General features: G+C 37.7%; 2 protein-coding genes across 2 annotated transcripts in view; both read right to left on the bottom strand.

The window, feature by feature from the left end:
- The window catches only part of kcnd1 (potassium voltage-gated channel, Shal-related subfamily, member 1), a 1,001,373-nt gene that overhangs the window by 596,332 nt on the left and 382,333 nt on the right, over positions 1-22,708 (bottom strand). The window lies entirely within an intron of this gene.
- On the bottom strand, positions 10,969-13,510 carry LOC120558738 (GTPase IMAP family member 9-like). Its single transcript, XM_039799942.1, has 2 exons — positions 13,370-13,510; positions 10,969-12,739 (listed from the first exon to the last, which is right to left on the bottom strand). Exons 1-2 carry the CDS (start codon positions 13,383-13,385, stop codon positions 11,682-11,684), a joined length of 1,074 nt encoding a protein of 357 aa, XP_039655876.1. The 5' UTR covers positions 13,386-13,510; the 3' UTR covers positions 10,969-11,681.

Below are 22,708 nucleotides of genomic sequence, written 5' to 3'. Positions count from 1 at the left end.
AGGGATTTTCTGTCATGATTTTTCACAGGTGTTTTTCCCGTATTTTGATTTGTGCAATGCATCTTGGGAACAAGACTCATCACAAAGCGCGAAAAAATTCACAAAGCTGTTCAAAGTTAACTATTTCACTGGCATTTTGGAGCAACCCTTCTTACACCTCTGTGGTAAAAATTCAGAAATATATTGTTTATGATATAGGGACTTATACTTCGTACAACTTTTGTAAACCTTTGTGTTTTTTTGGTTGTCAGGTTGAGAGGGTAGCGTTACCGCCTAACGTTAGCTATTTAAGTCAATTTGCCCGCTTTGTAGCGTTAACGTTAGCTAGGTAGGAATGGCAACGTCGTCCGTGCTAATATCATGGTTGGGCTGACTTAACCAGCAGACGTTATCACGAGATAAAATTTGGCTGGTCGGGCCAGCTACTTAATGTTGACCGTAATTTAACCGTCAAGGTTCACAGATACTCATTTTGGCAGGTCGACAGGCTAACAACATATTATATAGCCAGTTCGTCCGCTTTATACCTAGCTAACGTTACAGGCCCGTTGGCGGTAGTTTGTTAGTTAACCTCTGTGCCCGTCTCATGGTTGGGCGACTATTTAGCTAGCTATATGGCTAATCAGATATCGCAAGCTAAAACGGGGCCAGTTTGGCTTTTTATGATTAACGTTACGTTAATCTATTTACACGTAAAATGTTCGTTTTGTGAAGCTTTGTTTGACTGACTGCTGCTCAGTAGCTAAGTTAAGCCTTGCAAGCTAAGGTGGGACTGGAGAGGAGACTCAAACCATGTTAACGTATTAACAGTTCAGTTTTCTTTTTCTTTGAACAATCTGAATTTGCTTGGTGGAGGGAGGATTATCGTTAGATTACCATAATGTTGGCTTGTAGTGTTTGTGACTTTCAATGTGTCTCTGACTGAATAGCTAAAACACTGCAGATCAGATATACATGTGCACAATGTATTGTTTTTATGTGGCCAAAAAGATTGTGGAAGAAGGGTTTTACTCATTCAACTGCTTTTCTGTTCATATGTTACGAACACACCTGGATCTGCAGACCAGACAAACTTGGAACCGGTGTGTGTCTGTACAGTTGAAGTGTTCATTGAACTATTCAGCAGAAAATATTCAGATGTTAAAGGGATCATGTCTCACTTAAGTGGACACATACAAGAGGGTCTAACTGTAAGTTGTCCCTTTGATGGATGTAATAAGAATTTCAATGTAAAGAAATCCTTTTCATCTCATCTTTCCAGGAATCACAGAGGGTGGGGTGTCACCCAGATAGCATCTATTCATCCGTGCAAATTTGCAGATTTTTGAGGGAACACCTCACCTGATGTAAAGGTGTTGATAATGATAAAGCTAATAAATTAATTGTATGGGTTGTCTGACCGACCTTAAAGCCCTTTATATCAGGGTCCCTTCTGATTGCCTCCGCCAAAGGCTCAGTGGCTAAGACAAACAGACATGGGGACAGTGGACATACCTGTTTACTGGATCTATTTAGGGAAAACGGTGATGAGATCTGTCATTTAGTAGTAATCCTTGCTTTGGGTTTATGATATAGGATTCTCACCCAATTAATAAATACTACTAATAAAAAACCAAATTTAGTTAATACCTTAAATAAATAGGGACATTCCAGCCTATCGAAGGCTTTCTCGGCATCTAACGCCACAGCCACAGTGTGATCAGAACTTGATTTTGCTAAATGGATTATATTAAAGAATCTACTTGTTATTGGCAGATAGGCATTTTTGAATAAAGCCACTCTGGTCTGGGTTAATTATTTTTGGTAATATCAGACTAAGTCTATTTGCTAACACTTTAGAGATCAATTTGTAATCTGAGTTCAACGAGATGTGCCTATAGGAGGCACATTTTAGTGGGTCTTTTACCCGTTTTAAATATAATTGTGATTATGACAGTCGAAAAGGATTCGGGAAGCGTATGTCTTAAGCCCTATTCGCACGGGATAAGTATTACCTGGTGACCTCCAGTCATTTGTAATAATCGCGGAGGTTGTCTGTGATCTTAATCCCGTGCGAATCGGTCATGTCTGTAATTTGTAAAGTAATAATTCCCCCGCAAATGACCTACCATATTTCGCCAAAAACGGAGGTCCTGTGATAATATTAGTCCCGTGCGAATCGGCATCTCTGTGATTTGGGGTCTAACTGGCTGCGTTGTCAATTATAAATGAAAAGTTTTGACATCATATCCGGGGGATAATGTCTGTAAATTTGAGTAAAATACAGACTTCAGTTATCCCGTGTGAATGCGCCAGACGAAACACAGATGTGTGGGGGTAATTTATAAACTACAAGAGGTCCCCAGGTAATACTACGGTGGCCGGGAAGTGCAATGCAACATTACAAAGAATGAAACACTTTTACATTTTGGAAAACAAATTTACATTTTGGAAAACAAAATAACATTTTAGAAAACAAATTTACATTTTGGAAAACAAAATAACATTTTAGAAAACAAATTTACATTTTAGAAAACAAATTTACATTTTGGAAAACAAATTTACATTTTGGAAAACAAAATAACATTTTAGAAAACAAATTTACATTTTGGAAAACAAAATAACATTTTCAAAAACAAATTTACATTTTAGAAAACAAATTTACATTTTGGAAAACAAAATAACATTTTAGAAAACAAATTTACATTTTCGAAAACAAATTAACAAGATGCAAAACACTTTTACCAGTCCCGAAACAAATTTACAAATGACAGATTCTTCACGGAAAGGGAATGTACCACATACCGAGGTAGTGAGGTTTTTGTATACATGTCGCCTTGACTACGGCAGTTATGGATCGAATGCGTCAATAGAGCCGCCATCTTGGAACAGGGGATGCACTGCCTTATATACTGTCTATGGGCCGTCCTTAATGCATCAGCGTCAATGTAGGCAAAGGTCTAACGGAAATAAAATCACTATAAATCGTCAAAATCTCATGCGATGTTCTAGTTTTTTTAAACAAAAAGACAAAGAGACTAATTAATGTGTTAATACAAAGAATATTTATTATAATCAGTTCACAGATATGAGTACAAAACGGAAACTTCACCCTTCTGAACTAAGAGGTTCTGCTTCAAAGTGAAGTTTAAACAGACTGAAATGTCCAGGCTCACTCCCCCACTAATGATTCATTTATTTCTGCATGTATTTATTTATTTAACGAGACTTTAAGTCGTGTTTCGTCGATCCACAGTCCGAGTCCCGCCAGACTCCCTTTAGGAAACCTGTGATTTAAACTTCAGCAGGCTGTGACAGTCCGCTCCGTTCAGTCCTGGATCTGATTCTCCGGGGCTTCCCTTCCCTCCAGCGGGCCCAGCAATACGGCCTGGGTCTCCAGCTGCGTGGTGTCGGTTTTGGCTCCCAGGAATGGGCAGTGAGCTCCAGGTCCTGCAGCTGCAGACGGACTCAGCTGCCCCCTGCTGTAGCCCGATCCGGCCGCGGCTGTCGACACGTTCCCTGTTTTTCCAATGTTTCCGTCAGGTCCGCGTCATATAAAACTCCAAACACCGACCACACGTAAAGTCACCATAAACTTCATTCCATACACAACTCCCTCACACAACAACACAAATTGATCGCGCTCACCCAACAACACCTCATCACTTCCGGTATGTGGTACATTCCCTTTCGTGAAGAATCTGTCATTTGTAAATTTGTTTCGGAGGGGTAAAAGTGTTTTGCATCTTGTTAATTTGTTTTCGAAAATGTAAATTTGTTTTCTAAAATGTTATTTTGTTTTCCAAAATGTAAATTTGTTTTCTAAAATGTAAATTTGTTTTCGAAAATGTTATTTTGTTTTCCATAATGTAAATTTGTTTTCTAAAATGTTATTTTGTTTTCCAAAATGTAAATTTGTTTTCTAAAATGTTATTTTGTTTTCCAAAATGTAAATTTGTTTTCCAAAATGTAAATTTGTTTTCTAAAATGTAAATTTGTTTTCTAAAATGTTATTTTGTTTTCCAAAATGTAAATTTGTTTTCTAAAATGTTATTTTGTTTTCCAAAATGTAAATTTGTTTTCCAAAATGTAAATTTGTTTTCCAAAATGTAAATTTGTTTTCCAAAATGTAAATTTGTCTCGAGCTTTGTAAAAGTGTTTCATTCTTTGTAATGTTGCATTGCACTTCCCGGCCACCGTATAATACTTATCCCGTGCGAATAGGGCTTTAGACGAACGGTTTATTACATCCATAATCAGTGGGATAGGTAAATCTTTAAATATCTTATAAAAGTCGGGGGGGAAACCGTCCTCTCCTGGATATTTATTAGACTGAAGTGAATTTAGGGCTTTTGTAAAAGGAAGGTCAAGATTGTTTTGATCCTCTTCACTAATTGTATTGCAATTCCATTTTAGATAGAAAGTTGTCAATATGGGTAAAATCACTGGGCAATTCTGATTTGCACAAATTTGAATAGAAGTGTTTTAATGTATCGTTTATTTCTGTTGGGTTATATGAGATAGAGCCTGCTTCGGTTTGAATGGCATTGATACTCCTAGTGCTTTCCTCTGCCTTCAGTTGCCAGGACAAGATTGTATCTGCTTTCTCTCCCAATTCATAATACCTCTGTTTAGTTCTTAAAATAGTTCTTTCAATTTTGTAGGTATTTAATGTATTGTATTTAAGTTTTTTCTGGACTAAAGATTGATATGTGTCTGAGGAACCATTTCTTTGATAATCTTTTTCCAAGAGCAAAATCTCTTTTTCCAACTTATCAATATCCTCTGTGTATTAGCTGTCCCCTCAGATAGGCCTTTAACGTATCCCATAAAATAAAACTATTGGGAGAGGTAGAGGAGGCACAGTTTGTTTCACAAAACAACTTAATTTGATCCCTTATGAATTTGCAGAAATCAGCTCTCTGGTGGAGAGTGGGATTAAGGCGCCACCTATAGGGTGTTTTGGGCTTGTCTGGGAACAAAATGGACAAGGTCAATGGTGAGTGATCAGATAAAGTTCTAGATGAATATTCAGCATCTAAAGCTCTATGAAATAGCTGGGAGGACAATAAGAACAAATCAATTCTAGTGTGGGATTTATGAGGGCATGAGTAAAAGGAGTAATCTCGAGTCTGAGGGTGCCTCTGCCTCCAAATGTCTATTAAATTGAGATCTTTCATATACTGTATGTTCGAGTGTTCTTGGCTGCTTCTGACCTGGAGATGGTCTTAGTCGTTTGTCCAGAGTAGGATCTAAACAGAAATTGAAATCACCTCCTATAAGTATGTTTTGCTGCCCCCCTGCAACTTTCAGAAATATTTCTTGCACAAACAACTCATCATCATAATTAGGTGCATATAAATTTAGGAGTGACCATTATTATTATTATTATTCTGAGAATATTCTACAATTAATAAAGACATAACGTCCTGAGGGATCAATGACAGTATCAAGTATTTCCAGAGGTGTATTTTTATTTATCAAAATGGCCACTCCTCTGGCCTTTGAATTGAATGATGACGATACTACCTGCCCTACCCATGAGGTGAGTTTCTTGTAGGAAAGTGATATCTACTTGTAGCTTTTTAAGATATGTCAAGACCCTTTTCCTTTTAATCGGCCCATTCAATCCATTAACATTAAAACTGACAAATTTCAATACGCTGTCCATAAAGATTCTGTTTTGTTCACAAACTTCATACCTCTGATAATATTACAGTAAACAAAGTACTTGAAATATAGTGTGTAACATGTAAGTGGAGTACCCAAACAAAAAGGAAAGCAAAAAAGAAAAATACCCCAAAAAAAGCGTATGAAACCCCACAGTGCCAACCCCAAAACGTGTGGCACACCTCCCTTCATCTGGAAGGTCTTGTATTCGTGAACAACAAATCTAGCTAAAATCTAAGGTCTACTACCCCCCGGGGCTCTCCGATATATATTATAGGAGGTTTCATAAAACACTCTAAGGCAGTGGGTCTCAAACTTTTTCGGTCATTCCCCACTTTGGACAAGGGGGACTTTTGAAGCCCCACCTGCCCCCATTGCCCCAACACAATGCTAATGAAATATGCAACAAGCTTAAAATGTTCCAATTTATTGAAGTAACAAGTAGTATCAGTATAGTAACAAGTAGTATCAGTATAGTAACAAGTAGTATCAGTGTAGTAACAAGTAGTATCAGTATAGTAACAAGTAGTATCTAAATACAAACTAACGATCTACATCCAATAACAGCAAGTTCAAAAATAAAAGTGCAGCTGTGTCAAAATTTGTATCAAGTTCAAAAATAGAAAATAAATAAAAGTGTCACTTTGCAATCTGTTAAAAAAAGAAAAGAAGATAAGTGTGTGTGTGTGTGTGTGTGTGTGTGTGTGTGTGTGTGTGTGTGTGTGTGTGTGTGTGTGTGTGTGTGTGTGTGTGTGTGTGTGTGTGTGTGTGTGCATGTACAGTACAGGCCAAAAGTTTGGACACACCTTCTCATTCAATGTGTTCCTTAATTTTCATGACTATTTACATTGTAGATTCTCACTGAAGGCATCAAAACTAATTATGTACTTAAAAAAAAGTGTGAAATAACTGAAAACATGTCTTATATTTTAGATTCTTCAAAGTAGCCACCCTTTGCTTTTTCTGATAGCGCTGCAAACCCTTGGTGTTCTCTCAATGAGCTTCATGAGGTAGTCACCTGAAATGGTTTTACCTTCACAGATGTGCCTTGTCAGGGTTCATTAGTGGAATTATTTCCCTTATTAATAAAAATTACACCCTGGGACCAGCAGGGGGCAGCACAGCCATTATTAATGTGTGGATTATTTCCTGGATGAATGGATGAGTAGTTTGGTCTTTAAAATGTGCATCAGTGTTTCCTAAAAGCCCTTTAAAAGTCTTGTTTTGTCCACAACTCAAAGATATTCAGTTTACTGTCCCAGAGGAGAGAAGAAACTAGAACAATATTCACATTTAACAAGCTGACATCACACAAGTTTGACTGTTTTTACATTAAAAATGACTCAAACCGATTAATCCATCATCAACACGTTATGAAACAAAGCCACCAAGATTTCTTTCAGACAGAACAGAACGAAAGATAACGCTTAATATCTGATGAGACTTTAATATTGGTCACATATCGTCACGTTATTGGTATTATTGAGTGACAACATTATGGATGGATCCCTACAGAGATAGACCTTTTAGTTAAAGAGTAAGATCCTTTTAGTTTAACATGAAACAGCCCCGAAATCACCATCACCAAACTCCACCAGACTCCATGTAAATAATCAGGACTTTTAGCGTGTATAGAGCCAGCATATCTCCACCAGACTCCATGTAAATAATCAGGACTTTTATCATCGTAAAACACACTTCATTCAAAGTCGACAGAACTTAAATAAAACTATCAAAGTCCGTCTTGGTTCATCTTTCCACTGTTCCAACAATCACCACTCTGGTTTGGTTGAAATAAACCCTTAATTCACCCATTTACATGTGGAGATATGCTGGCTCTATACACGCTGAAAGTCCTGATTATTTACATGGAGTCTGGTGGAGATATGCTGGCTCTATACACACTAAAAGTCCTGATTATTTACATGGAGTCTGGTGGAGATATGCTGGCTCTATACACGCTAAAAGTCCTGATTATTTACATGGAGTCTGGTGGAGATATGCTGGCTCTATACACGCTAAAAGTCCTGATTATTTACATGGAGTCTGGTGGAGTTTGGTGATGGTGATTTTGGGGCTGTTTCATGTTAAACTAAAATGATCTTAGGTTAGGTTGTTCCCATCAGTCAGTTAGACACAGTAATATGGGAAATTGGATCAGAAGTTTCCCTATTAATGTAGTAAAACGTTAACAGCGGAGGTGTGTGTCTGCAGAAGGACTTGAGTTTGGGTTTGGGCGTGCTGATTATGATGTCGTTGTCGACCAGTCTGGAGGTTGTAGACCTCCAGACTGGTCGCACAGCAGGTCCAGGTCCTCCTCGGCCTCCTGAACCAGACCCACCTGGTCTGGGTCCAGAACCTGGTAAGAAGGTAGGTAGATACAGATAGACAGACAGACAGACAGACAAACAGGTAGGAGGGTAGACAGACAGACAGACAGACAGACAGACAGACAGACAGACAGACATATGACAGGTAGATAGGTAGGAGGGTATACAGACAGACAGACAGACAGACAGGGAGGTAGGTAGGTAGGTAGAAGGGTAGACAGACAGACAGACAGACAGACAGACAGGTAGGTAGGTAGAAGGGTAGACAGACAGACAGGTAGGTAGGTAGAAGGGTAGACAGACAGACAGGTAGGTAGGTAGAAGGGTAGACAGACAGACAGACAGGGTGGCCAGTTCCCTGTAATATAAAGCCTTGACCGCCTGTGGTGGCAAATTTTATTTTAACCATTTGTTTAATGATATTAACCATTTGTTTAAAGATTGTTTTATAACGCCACAAGATTTAGCTTCTTCATGTGTAGATTCAAAAGGCTCCAAGTGAAATAGTTGGCAACCGTGAACTATAGCCTAGAGAGTTATTTAGTTTTACTAGCCTGAAGCTCCTCACATAGTTGTCTTTTTGCTTAGATAGAAGTGGAGAAGGCCGATGACTGTTTACCACAGTGAGAATTACGTAGCTTTCTGTCTCTAAAACTGTTGTTTAGGCTAATGAAAAGGACATGAGCAGAGGGGAAGGTGAAGCAATGGTTTGACTGATAATGATGTCCTCTCTTCAACTATGGCCATGCTAAAAGATACATTTAGAAGGTTGGCTTAACAGAGGTTTTCACTATATGATGTTTGGATGTTTAGACTTTAGGTTAGAAAGACATTTTCAGTTGTGCTGCGTGTACCTTTGAAACTGTTTTCTCCATTTGCAAATGTAAATAAATACTCAAAGACCAAACTTTGGTTTAATTCTCAAACAGTCGTTATTCGTTTTCATTTTGATCATTGATATTACTAAGCGCTGCTGCTTCAAGGAAAACTTCCACCACACCCCCTCTGGCCATCCTAACTTATATATTATTAAAGGGTAACTTCATTTGCATTCAGCATTTAGGCTACAAAACATTTATTTCAACTAAATGTTTTGTTTAGGTGGGAAAAAACATTGTCGTTAACTGAAATAAGGAGGGGAATCAATAAAGTTTTTATTGATTTTGAATTGGAGGGATTTTAACGGCTAATTCTCTGATTTAAAGGCTTATTCTGTACAGAACACATGTTGTGTGGCTGATGGTGATGTTTAGAAGTCAGAGAGACTAAATCTGTTCAGATTACAGATCATCTACAGTCTGTTGGTAATTAAAATCAGCAACAGATCGCATGTAGAGCATTCTGACAGCTACTCTGTCATAATGAAAACAACTGGAGACTGTGTAGGAGCTGATATATGGGTCTGAGAACATTTTATTAAATCCCTCTGTTGTAGTCTAAGAGATGCTTCTGTTTTGTGTTGTATCAAAATATAATTGGGGACAAGGAAGAGAATTGTGAATGTAATGTTGTAAAGTTCTGGGACATCTGTTGTTCTGTCAACATATCAAATATTAGAGTTCAGAGTTCCTCTCCCCGACCATTAACAAGAAATGGAGCACTCAAAACATCAGATTTTATAACAACCAGTGTTTTTTTGTGGAAAAATCTTAATGATTAAAGTAACTAGTAACTAAAGTAACTAGTAACTAAAGCTGGAACAGATGAATGTAGTGGAGTAACTAAAGTAACTAGTAACTAAAGCTGTAACAGATGAATGTAGTGGAGTAACTAAAGTAACTAGTAACTAAAGCTGAAACAGATTAATGTAGTGGAGTAACTAAAGTAACTAGTAACTAAAGCTGAAACAGATTCATGTAGTGGAGTAACTAAAGTAACTAGTAACTTAAGCTGTAACAGATGAATGTAGTGGAGTAACTAATGTAACTAGTAACTAAAGCTGTAACAGATGAATGTAGTGGAGTAACTAAAGTAACTAGTAACTAAAGCTGTAACAGATGAATGTAGTGGAGTAACTAAAGTAACTAGTAACTAAAGCTGTAACAGATGAATGTAGCGGAGTAACTAAAGTAACTAGTAACTAAAGCTGTGACAGATGAATGTAGTGGAGTAACTAAAGTAACTAGTAACTAAAGCTGGGACAGATGAATGTAGCGGAGTAACTAAAGTAACTAGTAACTAAAGCTGTAACAGATGAATGTAGCGGAGTAACTAAAGTAACTAGTAACTAAAGCTGTAACAGATGAATGTAGCGGAGTAACTAAAGTAACTAGTAACTAAAGCTGTAACAGATGAATGTAATGGAGTAACTAAAGTAACTAGTAACTAAAGCTGTAACAGATGAATGTAGTGGAGTAACTAAAGTAACTAGTAACTAAAGCTGTAACAGATGAATGGAGCGGAGCAACTAAAGTAACTAGTAACTAAAGCTGTAACAGATGAATGGAGCGGAGCAACTAAAGTAACTAGTAACTAAAGCTGTAACAGATGAATGTAGTGGAGTAACTAAAGTAACTAGTAACTAAAGCTGGAACAGACGAATGTAGTGGAGTAACTAAAGTAACTAGTAACTAAAGCTGGAACAGACGAATGTAGTGGAGTAACTAAAGTAACTAGTAACTAAAGCTGGAACAGACGAGTGTAGTGGAGTAACTAAAGTAACTAGTAACTAAAGCTGGAACAGACGAGTGTAGTGGAGTAACTAAAGTAACTAGTAACTAAAGCTGGAACAGGTGAATGTAGTCGAGTAGAAGTAGAAAGTGACATGAAAAGAAAAGACTAATACCTCAAATTATAATTAAAAACTATTAGTTATAATTTAACAACTTTTAAAATTATTTCACAATGTATTGGTTCACTAATATTTTACTGTTTATTAATATAGTAACTTAATAATATAGTAATTTGAATTATTTATTTAATATAGTACATTTTAGATATTCATCAATTTGCTCATTGACCTGTAAACAAGAAAGCATAAACAAGAGGCGAGAGATGGCAAAGCAAGTTTATTTGAATAGCACATATTATACACAAAGGTAATTCAGAGTACTTAATAACATGCATGAACCACATTAAACATTAAAGTACTGAATGAATAGAAACCTCTGCTTACATTTTGTGGAACGAGAAAGAGAATTACTTGATTAATGCATTATGTGCTTGAATTCAATGAGAATGGCATTGGAGAACATAAAAGTATAATATCATCTTTATTTCTTGTTCAGTGTAGCACATCAGCACATAGATAACTTGTTATTGAGTGGCATCAATTATCAACATAATCCATGAAATAAAGCCTTTATGACAAAATCAAATAACGTAATGATTTACTACAATACATTCATGTAAATCTGACAAAAAACTGAAAAAAAGAAAATCGTTTATATGTTCTGTATAGTAAAATGTATTAATAATTATATTATGGAATATCTCCTTGGGCTTTATTAAAATAATGCAAAAGCAACACTAGGTGGCAGTGTGAGAGAATGATTTGATGAGTAGACCATGGAGTAAACAGGCCTTACTAACCTACAGTATATAGCTCTACTTTAACAAATACATTTAGCTTTATTATCATTCACTCACATAATAACAAAGATAATTGTGATTTTAGTTCTATGGATGAAATAATTGTTTCATATATTCTTGACTAGGAGCTTCTAGATGGATACTCTGTAGTTTTGCTGCCTGAATCACTCACTATATGAACCATCCCACAACTGTTTCTCCAATTATTTCAAAGAAACGATAAAATGGATTTTTCTCCTCAGCTTTCTCTCTGGCCATACTTCCATATTTGTTCTTTAACTTTTCTTTTTCCTCTCTCAGTTCTTTGTCATGCTGTTCCTTCATTTTATTCATCAGGTTTTCATACTCCCTTTCTTTCTCCTCTCCGTCTCTCTTTCTCTCTGATTCTCTCTCCTCCCTCTCCCTCTTTCTCTCCTCATTCATATCCTCCCTCTCCCTCTTCCTCTCCTCCTCTCTCTCTTTCCTCTCCCTCTCTCTCTCAGCCTGAAGTTGTTCATTCATTTTCTTCATCTCCTTTTCATATTTTTCCTGAAGTTTTCTCTCCAATTCCTGTTGTACTTTGCGTATTTTCTCTTCGTTCTCTTTCAGGATGCGTTGTTTCTCTTCTTCGATTGCCCTCTCAGCCTCTTGGAACATCTTGTTTGTGTAGTGGCTTCCTCCGTTCTTCTGGTTTAAATTTCTGATCTTCTGGAGCAGCTCAGTGACCTGAGAGTGATCCTTCAGCTTATTATTGAAGACATGGTACTGGCCATTACATCCGTCCACAAGTTCTTGCAGGTCTGGGCTTTCCTTCAAGAAGTCTTCAATAGTTGTGTCTTCAAGTTGGTCCCCATGAGTAAAGAGAACCATGCTGTATCTGTCTGCAGCCTGGCCAAAGACTTTTTGAATCTTTTGCACTGTCTGCTTTTCCTCTTCAGTGTATCTGCCCAGCCGGATGACCACCAGGAACACATGGGGTCCAGGAGCAGCATAAGAGATGCACTGGCTCATATCTTTAGTTGTTTTTTCCATGCCAAACCTGGTGTCAAACAGGCCTGGGGTGTCGATAACAGCCACCTGTTGCCCATCCACCACAGCTTTGCCCTTGGAACAGTCTACAGTCATAGACATTGCACTGAACTTTGACTCAAAGCACTTTCGTCCCAGAATGGTGTTTCCAGTGGCACTTTTCCCAATACCTGTCTTCCCCACCATCACTATCCTCATTTCCTCATTATTTCTGCTCAAACCTGTGTAGAAGAATGTGTGACACTGAATAAGAATCAGGTTGTATATGCACTGTAGTTAATCCTACAGGAAATCCAATTGTGAATATTTACAATGTGGCTTATAATGTTGGCTTATTTGGCTTTCTTTCCATGATCAAATATGGCTTCCATATGTTGTTTAGTTCATTATTTACAGGAAAAGGCACCAGGTATTTAAAGTCCGCCATGCATTAGTGTCTAAGTGAATAATCTGTACAAGAATCTCTGAATTTTGTCCAGTTTTGAGCAAGAACGCTGTAACCGGCAGACGCACACCTGGCTGTAATGTAATCACATACAGCAAATAGACATCGTCAATTTCCATCCACCATAAGTTTTGTTCTTGCCACTGACAGGATCAGATTATAATTCTGTCTGATTACATTATGGTAAGGATCCATACAGAGATAGACCTTTTTGTTATAGAGTAAAATCCTTTTAAGTTTAACTACCCAGTAGGCTCTGTCTATGGAAGCATTAGTCTATAGGAGCTACAAAAAGACATAAACCTTAGATTCAGCATTGATCAACGTTATACTATTTTTTATAATATTGATCAAAACATAAAAAAATATAACAAATTATTAAAATGGATAGAGCATCATGTCTTACCAAAATTGCTGTCCATGTTTAGGTTGTAATGGTTACTGTTCTTGTTCGGGTTAAAGAGTACGGAGTAGATACTGCAGCTGAAGTAAAGAGAGTTCAGAGTGTGTCTCCTGCAGCTCCGTAAGAAAGGCTCTTTATATGAGCCCAACCACACCCAGGAATAGCTGCTCACAATGAAAGTGCTGCACAAAGCATAAAGCTCCTCCTTCCCTTCAGTATTTACAACAAATGGCAGCAGTTCTCTTAAGGTCCTCATAATTCTGCCACTCCTACCTCCCACACTGGCTGGTGGCCAAAAAAGTTAAGTTCAGGCCGTGTTTATCAATCATAAATAAGTACAACAAGTATTATTAAGACAGAGTGTTATTTTTTGGGTAAGATGAACATTTTTTTGACTGATAAAATGAAAACTATTTTCCCCCCCTTTTTATAGAACTGGGCCGGTCTTGTTTTTTGGTTGCGAGGTGCTCAGTCAAGGCACTGGTTTGAAATCATTACTGAATATCATGGATGCTGCCCATAGGCAGTCCCTCAAGAAAAACGCGATTATGCGATCGCATAATTCAACGCATAATCAGCCAAAGTCTGCATATTCATGCAGGGGCCGCATTTTTTCAAATCTGCCGCACTTTCGCCGCATAAATTGCTGATTTCCACCGCCATATATGCGGTGCTTGCATGATTTCATAATCCCCGCATTTTCGTTGCAAAAAAGTCACATATATCTTAGGAAAAAGTTGAAAAATGTTGCGTTTACTCAGCGTTTACTTCACACAAGAGCAGCCATTTTCCCCTGTTGCCATGGGAACGTTATGAAGTGACGTAATTACGCGACGTGAACAACAAAAGCAGAGTGTTGGAGGTTGAATTTGACATGTACTTTGAGTCTCTTAAGTTGGTATCCAATAAGAAAGCTATCTTAATATCTGATCACTCAAATTCCTTTAAGTGCTCCTGCTGTCTATATTATTAACGATTTTTGAAAGTCTGTCTCTTTTGTATCTTTTATTTCCCTCTGTTTAGACTATTACTTTTATTTTGACTCTCATCTTATATTATTTGTATATATTTTTGTATCTTATTTGTTCACGTATTGCGATGACTAAATATCTTTAAAAAATTTTAAAAGTAAGTTTAAAAAAAAGCAGGGTGTTGGGGAATCACTTTTTCAAATCGAACCGCAGTTTTTGCAAGTTCCCGCAATTTCATCGCATAAAATTGCATAAATATCCCGCATATTCCATCGCATTTTTTAAGAAAACATGCCACATAATCAAGGATTTTTGCCCGCAACAATCACAAAAAACCTTTTTCTGGAAGGACTGATTAGGCAGCCCGGTCTCATGGCAGTTTGTGAAATGGTCACGTTATTTAATCTATTGATTCGTGGACAGGACACGTTAATGGCGTTAGTTTCGTGTGGTGAGCACAAATTTTAAAGTGATGTATTTCAATGGGAAGCATATTTTGTGATCACAGAACGATTATGGTAGCGAGTAGTATTGAAAAGCCGAAAACAACACACGACTTTTGTGGTGGCAAATTTTATTTTAACCATTTGTTTAATGATTGTTTTATAACGCCACAAGATTTAGCTTCTTCATTTGTAGATTCAAAAGGCTCCAAGTGAAATAGTTGGCAACCGTGAACTATAGCCCAGTAGAATTATTTAGTTTTACTAGTTTGAACCTTCTCACATTTTTGACTTTTTAGCAGACGAAGTCGAGAAGGCCACAAACCGTGTCTCCTTCTGCCTCCTGAGATAAACTGTTGTTTAGGCTAATGAAAAGAACAGGAGCAGAGGGGAAGGTGAGACAATGGTGTGACTGTTAATGATGTCTCTCTTCAACTATGGCCATACTAAGACGTACATTTAGAGGGGTGGCTTAACGGAGTTTCTTCACTATATGATGTTTAGATGTTTAGACTTTAGGTTAGAAAGAAATTTTCAGTTGTGCTGCGTGTACCTTTGAAACTGTGTTTTCTCCATTTGCAAATGTAAATAAATACTCAATGACCAAACTTTGGTTTAATTCTCAGACAGTTGTTGTTCGTTTTGATTTTATCATGAATATCACTAACTCTGCTGCTTCAAGGAAAACTTCCACAACAGTTGGTGTTGTCCGGCAGGATGGATGAGTTAACAGAGAAAAGAGCTCCGTTGGGTCGCTGATGACTGGCTATCCAGGGATCAAAAATCACCTGCCTCATACCTCTAAACCTTTAAAAAGGTTTTTCAGAGAGAAGAGGGTTGGGACCGCGGAGCGCTCTTGACTGTTTTCCACTCCGTCAAAAACGAACAGGGAGAGATTTCAAGCAGTACGGTAATTGATTAATTGCAATTGGATTGCGAATTCAAGGTTTTGAACAAACATTCTAAACAAGCAACCGTTGCTAAACGAATTAAGTAATTATTCTCTTAACTAAAGAGAATAAATTAAACTGATTCTGACTTTTGGGAAGTGAGTAATTTGATATGTGTTGTGGGTAATTTTGGGTAACAAAGATATAACTGAGGTTATGAATGACATCTTTTGGCAGACACGGACATATTTCTGATGCTGGCGGGACAACTGATTGACAGAAAAGACAGACGTAGGGCTGGTCAAAAGTTAATCGAAGGATTAACTAGATTAGGCAGAGAAGCCTAACAAATTAATCTACGAAACTATTAGCACGGTTCATGATTAAGAGGCGGACTGCAGTATAAATAAAATAGTTTACTATTTAAGAGATTTTCACTGCAGGGTCGCACCGGGTTTTGCAAGGTTTGCCGAAAAAAGAACTAAGTTTTGTAGTGACGATCACATCAAAAAAGAAATAGTATACTATAAGGTTTCTGTCAATAAAGGGGAACGAAACCCTCCCGGCCGAGCAATGCATCTGGACCCATTGTGGGTGAGATGTGTCAGAAATATGGACCAAAAATTTTTGAATGTTTGCGATGTCTGTCATAGGATACTGGTCAAAATGTTTTGGCTTTCCGAGAAACGGATCTTTGTGTACAAAGACACAAAATTTTAGAGGAAGAGAGAAAGCAAAAGGGGAAGAAAACAATTAAAACAGAGATTTTAGAACAAATTGAGGATAATAAGGCATGTTTTAATGTGTGGATGAAAGAAGCTGATAACAGAGAGAGAAAACAATTGCAGAAACAGACGACACTGTTAAACATGAGTGATACTAACAAAATAGAGAAAAAGAAAAAAGACATGAACACTGTCACTGACACAATTTCTCCTCTCTATCCGAGTTTGAAAGGCGTGGATCCAGGTCTCGACGTTCCAATGCCATACCAACCAACCCCACCGCAAGGAAAAAGGCCGACGGGCGGACGGGCGGGCACGCGGAAACCGCGAGAAAACCTCCACCCAATCCACTGCCACCCTGGTGCATCCGTGGGCGCTGAATTATCAGCATTCCAAGCCCCCACAGAAGGAAGAACAGAGAGGGATGCAGACGAAGATGAAGCTGATGCATTCCCAATGATTCAGGTTGCTACACAGGGAGGAGTGGGTGTGCTGTATAGACCCTGGACTGAAACGGACATTAGAAGAGCCACAAGCCATCTCCCCCGTGTAAAAGACTCTGTTCCGCAATTTTCCAAGTCCCTCAAAGCATTCATTGAGACTTTTCTGCCCACTGTTTAAGAAATACGCAGCATTCTGATTCAAAATCTTGGGCCTATGGAGTAGCGCGAAGATCAGAAACTTTTTCCCTAAGAGATCCGACCCCCGATCCAGTCATTCGTCATCCAACCTCTTATAGCATAATAAGACTATGCTAACTGCGCCTGGAGGAACTCTTCACCGGGATAGAGACCACTTTTCGGTCAGGATTGATATGTCACGTGTGGCAAACACCAAGCAGTTGAAAGAGAGGCGGGTTTGGAGGATTTCCAGCACCGACTGGCTGAAATTTTGACCGACACAGCGGCATTACGCACGCAACCGCAGGGGCGGTGGTTGAACTTTGGGAAGCCCATTTCAAATATTTTTTTTTTTTTTGTTGTTTGTTTTTTTTTGTGTTTATGGGGGAAAGAAAAGAATTGGTTTGGGATATAAGCTTTAGGGGGGGTGGTTTTAAATTAGGAGAGAGGGGGAAAAAAATGGGGAAAAGGAAAGGAAAACGCAGATAGGAAAAGATATCAGAAACAATGATGCATGCAAAATGCACAGCTCACTCTCGAAAACTGTAGCAGCACTGTCCCAAGAAAGGAGAGGTGCTGGCAGAGGAGCTTTCAGAGGCACAAATAGAGGGGTCTTCAGGGGCAGAGGAATCAAAGGCCGTGGCAAGGATCGGGCAGTGATTAGAGACACATGCTTCAACTGTGGCAAGAGAGGACATTGGTCCTATGACTGTCCTTACCCCAGGAGGGATTCATCCGAAGAACAGCACAAATGACCCTCGGCAGTATGCAGATTGACAGAAGGTGGGGGATGGAGTTGGTGGTGGGACTAAGAGACTGGAGGACACGTTTGCATCTTTTCAGGAGGGTAACATGAACACACGTACATATACACATGCTTGCAATGAAGACATGCTTTTTGCACGCTGCAACACTCCCCACATGATAGACAGATCAAATTAGACGCAAAAACAGCACAGTTAACAGAAATAACTTTTGGAAAATATGTCCAAGTATTCAATGTGTTTGTCTGGTGTGTATACAAATTGCCTAGCATGGTGTTAATTATATAAGGGAAGATAATTGGATTTTTAGTTGATTCAGGAGCAATAATTTGGGTTTAGTGAAGATCTTTGTTCTTCAAATCAGAAGCTCTCTGGTAAACTGGTTCATGTATATTCAGATCCTTAGGATCCTGAACTAGATAAGAAAGGAAAATGTTCATTGTTTTTTCCTCCTTCCTTCCATCTGAGTGTCCTGAAAATTTATTAGGAGAGATTTGAAAATGTCTATTTGAAATTGAAGTCATTCTTTTCACCCACGGGTCTGCCCACTGGCTTTAAAGTTGTGCGGCTTGATAAAAATCACTCTTTGGCTGACATATTTTTGTTACAGCCTAAAAGTATGTATTTGTTTACAAATGGTAATGGAACACGTACCATGTCAGTCTGTTAATCTCCTGACTATAGTAAAACAAATAGGGACGCCTGTAGTTAATTTTAAGGAATCACAAATATTACATGCATTCCTTTTGTCACCTTTTTGACCCTGATGAAGACTACGTTGAAAAGTTTTTTTGAACAAATCAAAGGAGGAGCATGAGTTTTCTTTTGTCTACTGGCATATACACGTCCAGTGGCTGTCACCTTGACTGATAAACTACAGAAGTTTTTCAGAAATTCTAACTCAAAAGCTCACATTCATGTTTCTTTGTCTCCAACAGAAGAGGAGACAGACCCAGGACACCTTGTGACTATTTGTAAAAATTTACTGACTGGACTGACACTATTGATGATGTGTTTATTTGTCTCCATCGAAAGGAGACTATAGAAAACCCATATAACAGCGCGTGTCTTGTATTCACAGTGTTCAGATATTCAGAGAACCTGTGACTACAAATAGATGCATATTCACACGGTAAAAACGATTTTACATTTTATCTACTGATGTTTCACCACTCTTTGTCTCAGGTACAGCGTTATCTCTGGGCAAAACACACAAATGTGACGTGGATTGATTGACAAATTGTTAACCTGTAGTCATCAAGCTGCGTTCGGACTACAGGCCCCAGGAAACATCAGTACACGCTAAAACAGGAAGTAATCGACAGAAATCCGACCGTGTTTTTAACTCTTTATTGACGGATGGGGTTTATAGTTCCGTGTTTAGATTCTCCAGCACGTGCACTTATTCTCTCAAGTATCATAAATAAGAAGAATCATTTTTATTACGAATGTTAAAGTTTTGTTTTATTCAGGACCTTCGAGCAGTAAATGCAAGGCAAGGCAAGGCAAGGCAGCTTTATTTATATAGCACATTTCAGCAACAGGGCAATTCAAAGTGCTTTACATAAAACATTAAAGAGCAGTTAGAAAACAATTTAAAACAATTTTAAAACATTAATAAACAAATTAAAACAAGAATAAAATTGATAGTGCAGTATAAGAATAAACGTTACAGTGCAGTATAAGAAATTAAAGTTAATAAAACAGATTATTTAAAGAAAAGCAACATCAAAAAGATGGGTCTTTAGCTTAGATTTAAAAGAACTGAGAGTTTCGAAATGCAGTGGGTCTATGCTCGAGCACCTAATATCTCCCAAAGCTAAACACAACATTCTGCAGGGAATGTTAAAGGTTTTGATTCTCTGTTGTTTTGTCTAACGTTTTTCTTTTCTCAGAGTTCCAGTAGAAAAGACAGTAAATATCGTTTTATAGTTCTGGGTGATGGTAAGCTGTACACCTTGACACACCTTTGTGAGGAATACATTGAGTTGTTAATTAATGATGTCATACATTACTAAAAGAATAACAGTGTGTTTATATGTACCCTGGAGAAATCCTTCTTTCTTTGAGAGAGGACAGCCAGAGGAGGAGACTACACACACACACCACACAGAGATAAGACACAAGCTAAAACCAAGCATGAGTAGTACAAGTGAAATTTTGGTTTAAAGAAATGATTTTGATATACATTTTTGTTGAATGTTATATGATATGATATGTTTCCCATAACAGGTAACGATTTGGATAAATAGGTGAGAACAAAATTGAAGTTGTAATGATTCTTGGAACTAGCAGATGGTAATTAGTGTTACTTCAGTTTGTAAACTGTAGATAAAAAATGACATAAACAATGTATTTTGGGTAATTCGTCTTAGTTTAATGGGGATATTGAATAAATGAAGGTTTAAATGAGATTTAATCCTAAAAGCAGTACATTTCATATCATACTCTAATGAGTTTTTGAGTTGCTATATCAACAAATTGTTTTAACTAAATTAGTTGATGTTGACGTTGAAAAATTTACTGAGGTGAAAATTCCCCTAAAGAAATTATTTATTGAACTTTTGTTACGGATAAACAGGATTTGCTGTAAAACCTAGAACAATGTTAAGGATTAGAATATTAAACAGATTATTTATATTGCTTTTGAGTCATGAGCTTTGTCATGTCTCAAAAAGGAGGAATATAGTAGCAATGATAAATAAGGGGTTTAATAAAGTAGCAAGGGAAATAAATAGTGTTAAATAATTTTTCTAAAGACGTTTGAAACATTTGTTGTGACATCACTGTAGCTCCAGTTTAAAAGACCTTGGATAACCAAAGTGATAGAATAGTTAACAATTGTACATTTAAAGAAAAAATCTGCTTAGGTGAGAACAAAATTGACAAAATTGATAGACTATAAAAAAGGATCATCTACCCCCTGATTGACACAGTAGTGTAAGGGGATGCAATAGTAATTGTTGTTGTTTTGTTGATTCTGATCTGCTCTAACGAATTTTGCTCTAAAGATTTTTTTTCTTTATTTATACATAGGTAGGGAGAGGCCCATAATAAAAAACACCTATTTCCTCCACGGCAGTATAAGGGAAATGATAGGTTAGGGTAGGTTATTGCATGAGAATTTTCTTCTGCTCTTTTGGCCGTAAGAATCCAGGTGTCAAGCCTGGGGATTCTGGGGTCATAACAACTTCAGGAGGAAGGATTGGCAAATAGACGGTGACAGAGACCATCGCGATCCTTCCAGTGACACACAGGGCAGTGAAAGGTTCCAGGGAGAGCCACCTGGATACACGCATCACTACAAAAGGTTCCAGATGTGGAGGAGGAGAGGACAGGTTTTTCTACAACCTGCAACAAGTGACGAGCAGATCCTCTGCTGAGTCACCCACGTGCCATTTCTGAAGCGATAGGGAGAACTGGAGTGTTTTCTCACTCGCTGTTCACATAAATTGAGAGAGGAGGAAAACGAGAAGTTTTTCCAAGGAGGGAAAAACCAGAAGCTACATACTGGTATTGTAGCCTGCTGTTTAAAATCTTTTCAGAAGACAGCAGTGATACTGATCTCTTCTCTGACAACCACAGCACATTCTCTGACAGTGACAGCAGAATATACTTCACAATTGTAGAGGACACACCACCTCTCTCTCTCTGAACACACACACACTCACTGCACATTCTTTTGAGGAACTGTTGACATTCCTCTGAGATAAACACACACACTTTCAGAGCAGAGTGCTCTGAACACACACACAAGGAGCAGATGGACAGAAAAGGACTGAAATAAGGTACCCTTCAAGAAGAACATGGGGGCTTTCCAAATTTGTAGTGTGTTTATTCTTCCTACTCATTTATTTTTTTTTTATTGCATTTATGGTTTTGCATTTTATTTTTTTTATGAGAGAAAAGTATGATAAATCAGGTGTAACCATTTCTCCCAACATTTACATACACCAACACACTAGTGAAGAGCATGGAGAGAAAGACGAGTGATGCGTTCACTGCTTTCCATGTCAAGGAGAAAATGGTGGTTGGGATACAATAAGTACTAGTACAGAGCTAATATTACTGTAATGATTAACTTACGTCCACTCTTACGTTCCAATAATAGGCATTAGGATGTTTGGCATACATGGTTGGTATACAAATGCTACTAAATTGGGGCTAATTGGGGTTTTGTACCTTTTGTGGTTCCTCATGACCACACAAATCTAACTGATAGATTATTGATAAAGAAAGTAAATTATTCCTAAACAGCAATATTGTTAATATTGAACAAAGTTAAGTATAAAGACCTAGGCCATTTTTGTTGTGTGCTTTAGAACTTAGGAAAAGTTCCTTGTGGATCTTTTATTACATTGAGGTAATTTCACTTTCCACATTGACAACACACATAAACACCACGTTTGAATAAAACTTTTGAAAGATTATCTAATAGATACATTTTCTAATAAGGAATTACTTGATTTTTGTTCACTATTTCTTCGCTTTCAGAAATAAGCTGTTTCCAGTGAAACCACACACATAGAATAACTGAATTTTATTTGTGCTCTGACAGCACTTAATGAGGTTAGAGACAAGGAGGGGTCAGTTTGATTCTGATTCTTCTCAACTTTCACTCTGTGAGAGCTTTGATAATTGCACTGAGCGTGCTTCAATTGATTTATATTAAAATAACCAAGGGGGGGGGGAAGCATTTGATGGCATTGCATAATTTAATTATCAGCTTTATGGAAAATTTGACTTCGCCGTATGGGTAGATATGAAATTAGTAAATGTTCACACTTCACACCAGGTTATTTTAATGTTTAAATACATAACACATTCCTTACACAAATTATAAGGCAGTAGTCTGATGTGACATTAACCAGTGACATTTATGTCCAGGGTTTTTAGCAGATTATGTTTGGTCTTCAGATTTGTTTTGTT

Source organism: Perca fluviatilis, chromosome 5, assembly GCF_010015445.1.
Source record: "Perca fluviatilis chromosome 5, GENO_Pfluv_1.0, whole genome shotgun sequence".
Lineage (NCBI taxonomy): Eukaryota > Metazoa > Chordata > Actinopteri > Perciformes > Percidae > Perca > Perca fluviatilis.
This window is presented reverse-complemented; position numbering and strand designations above follow the sequence as displayed.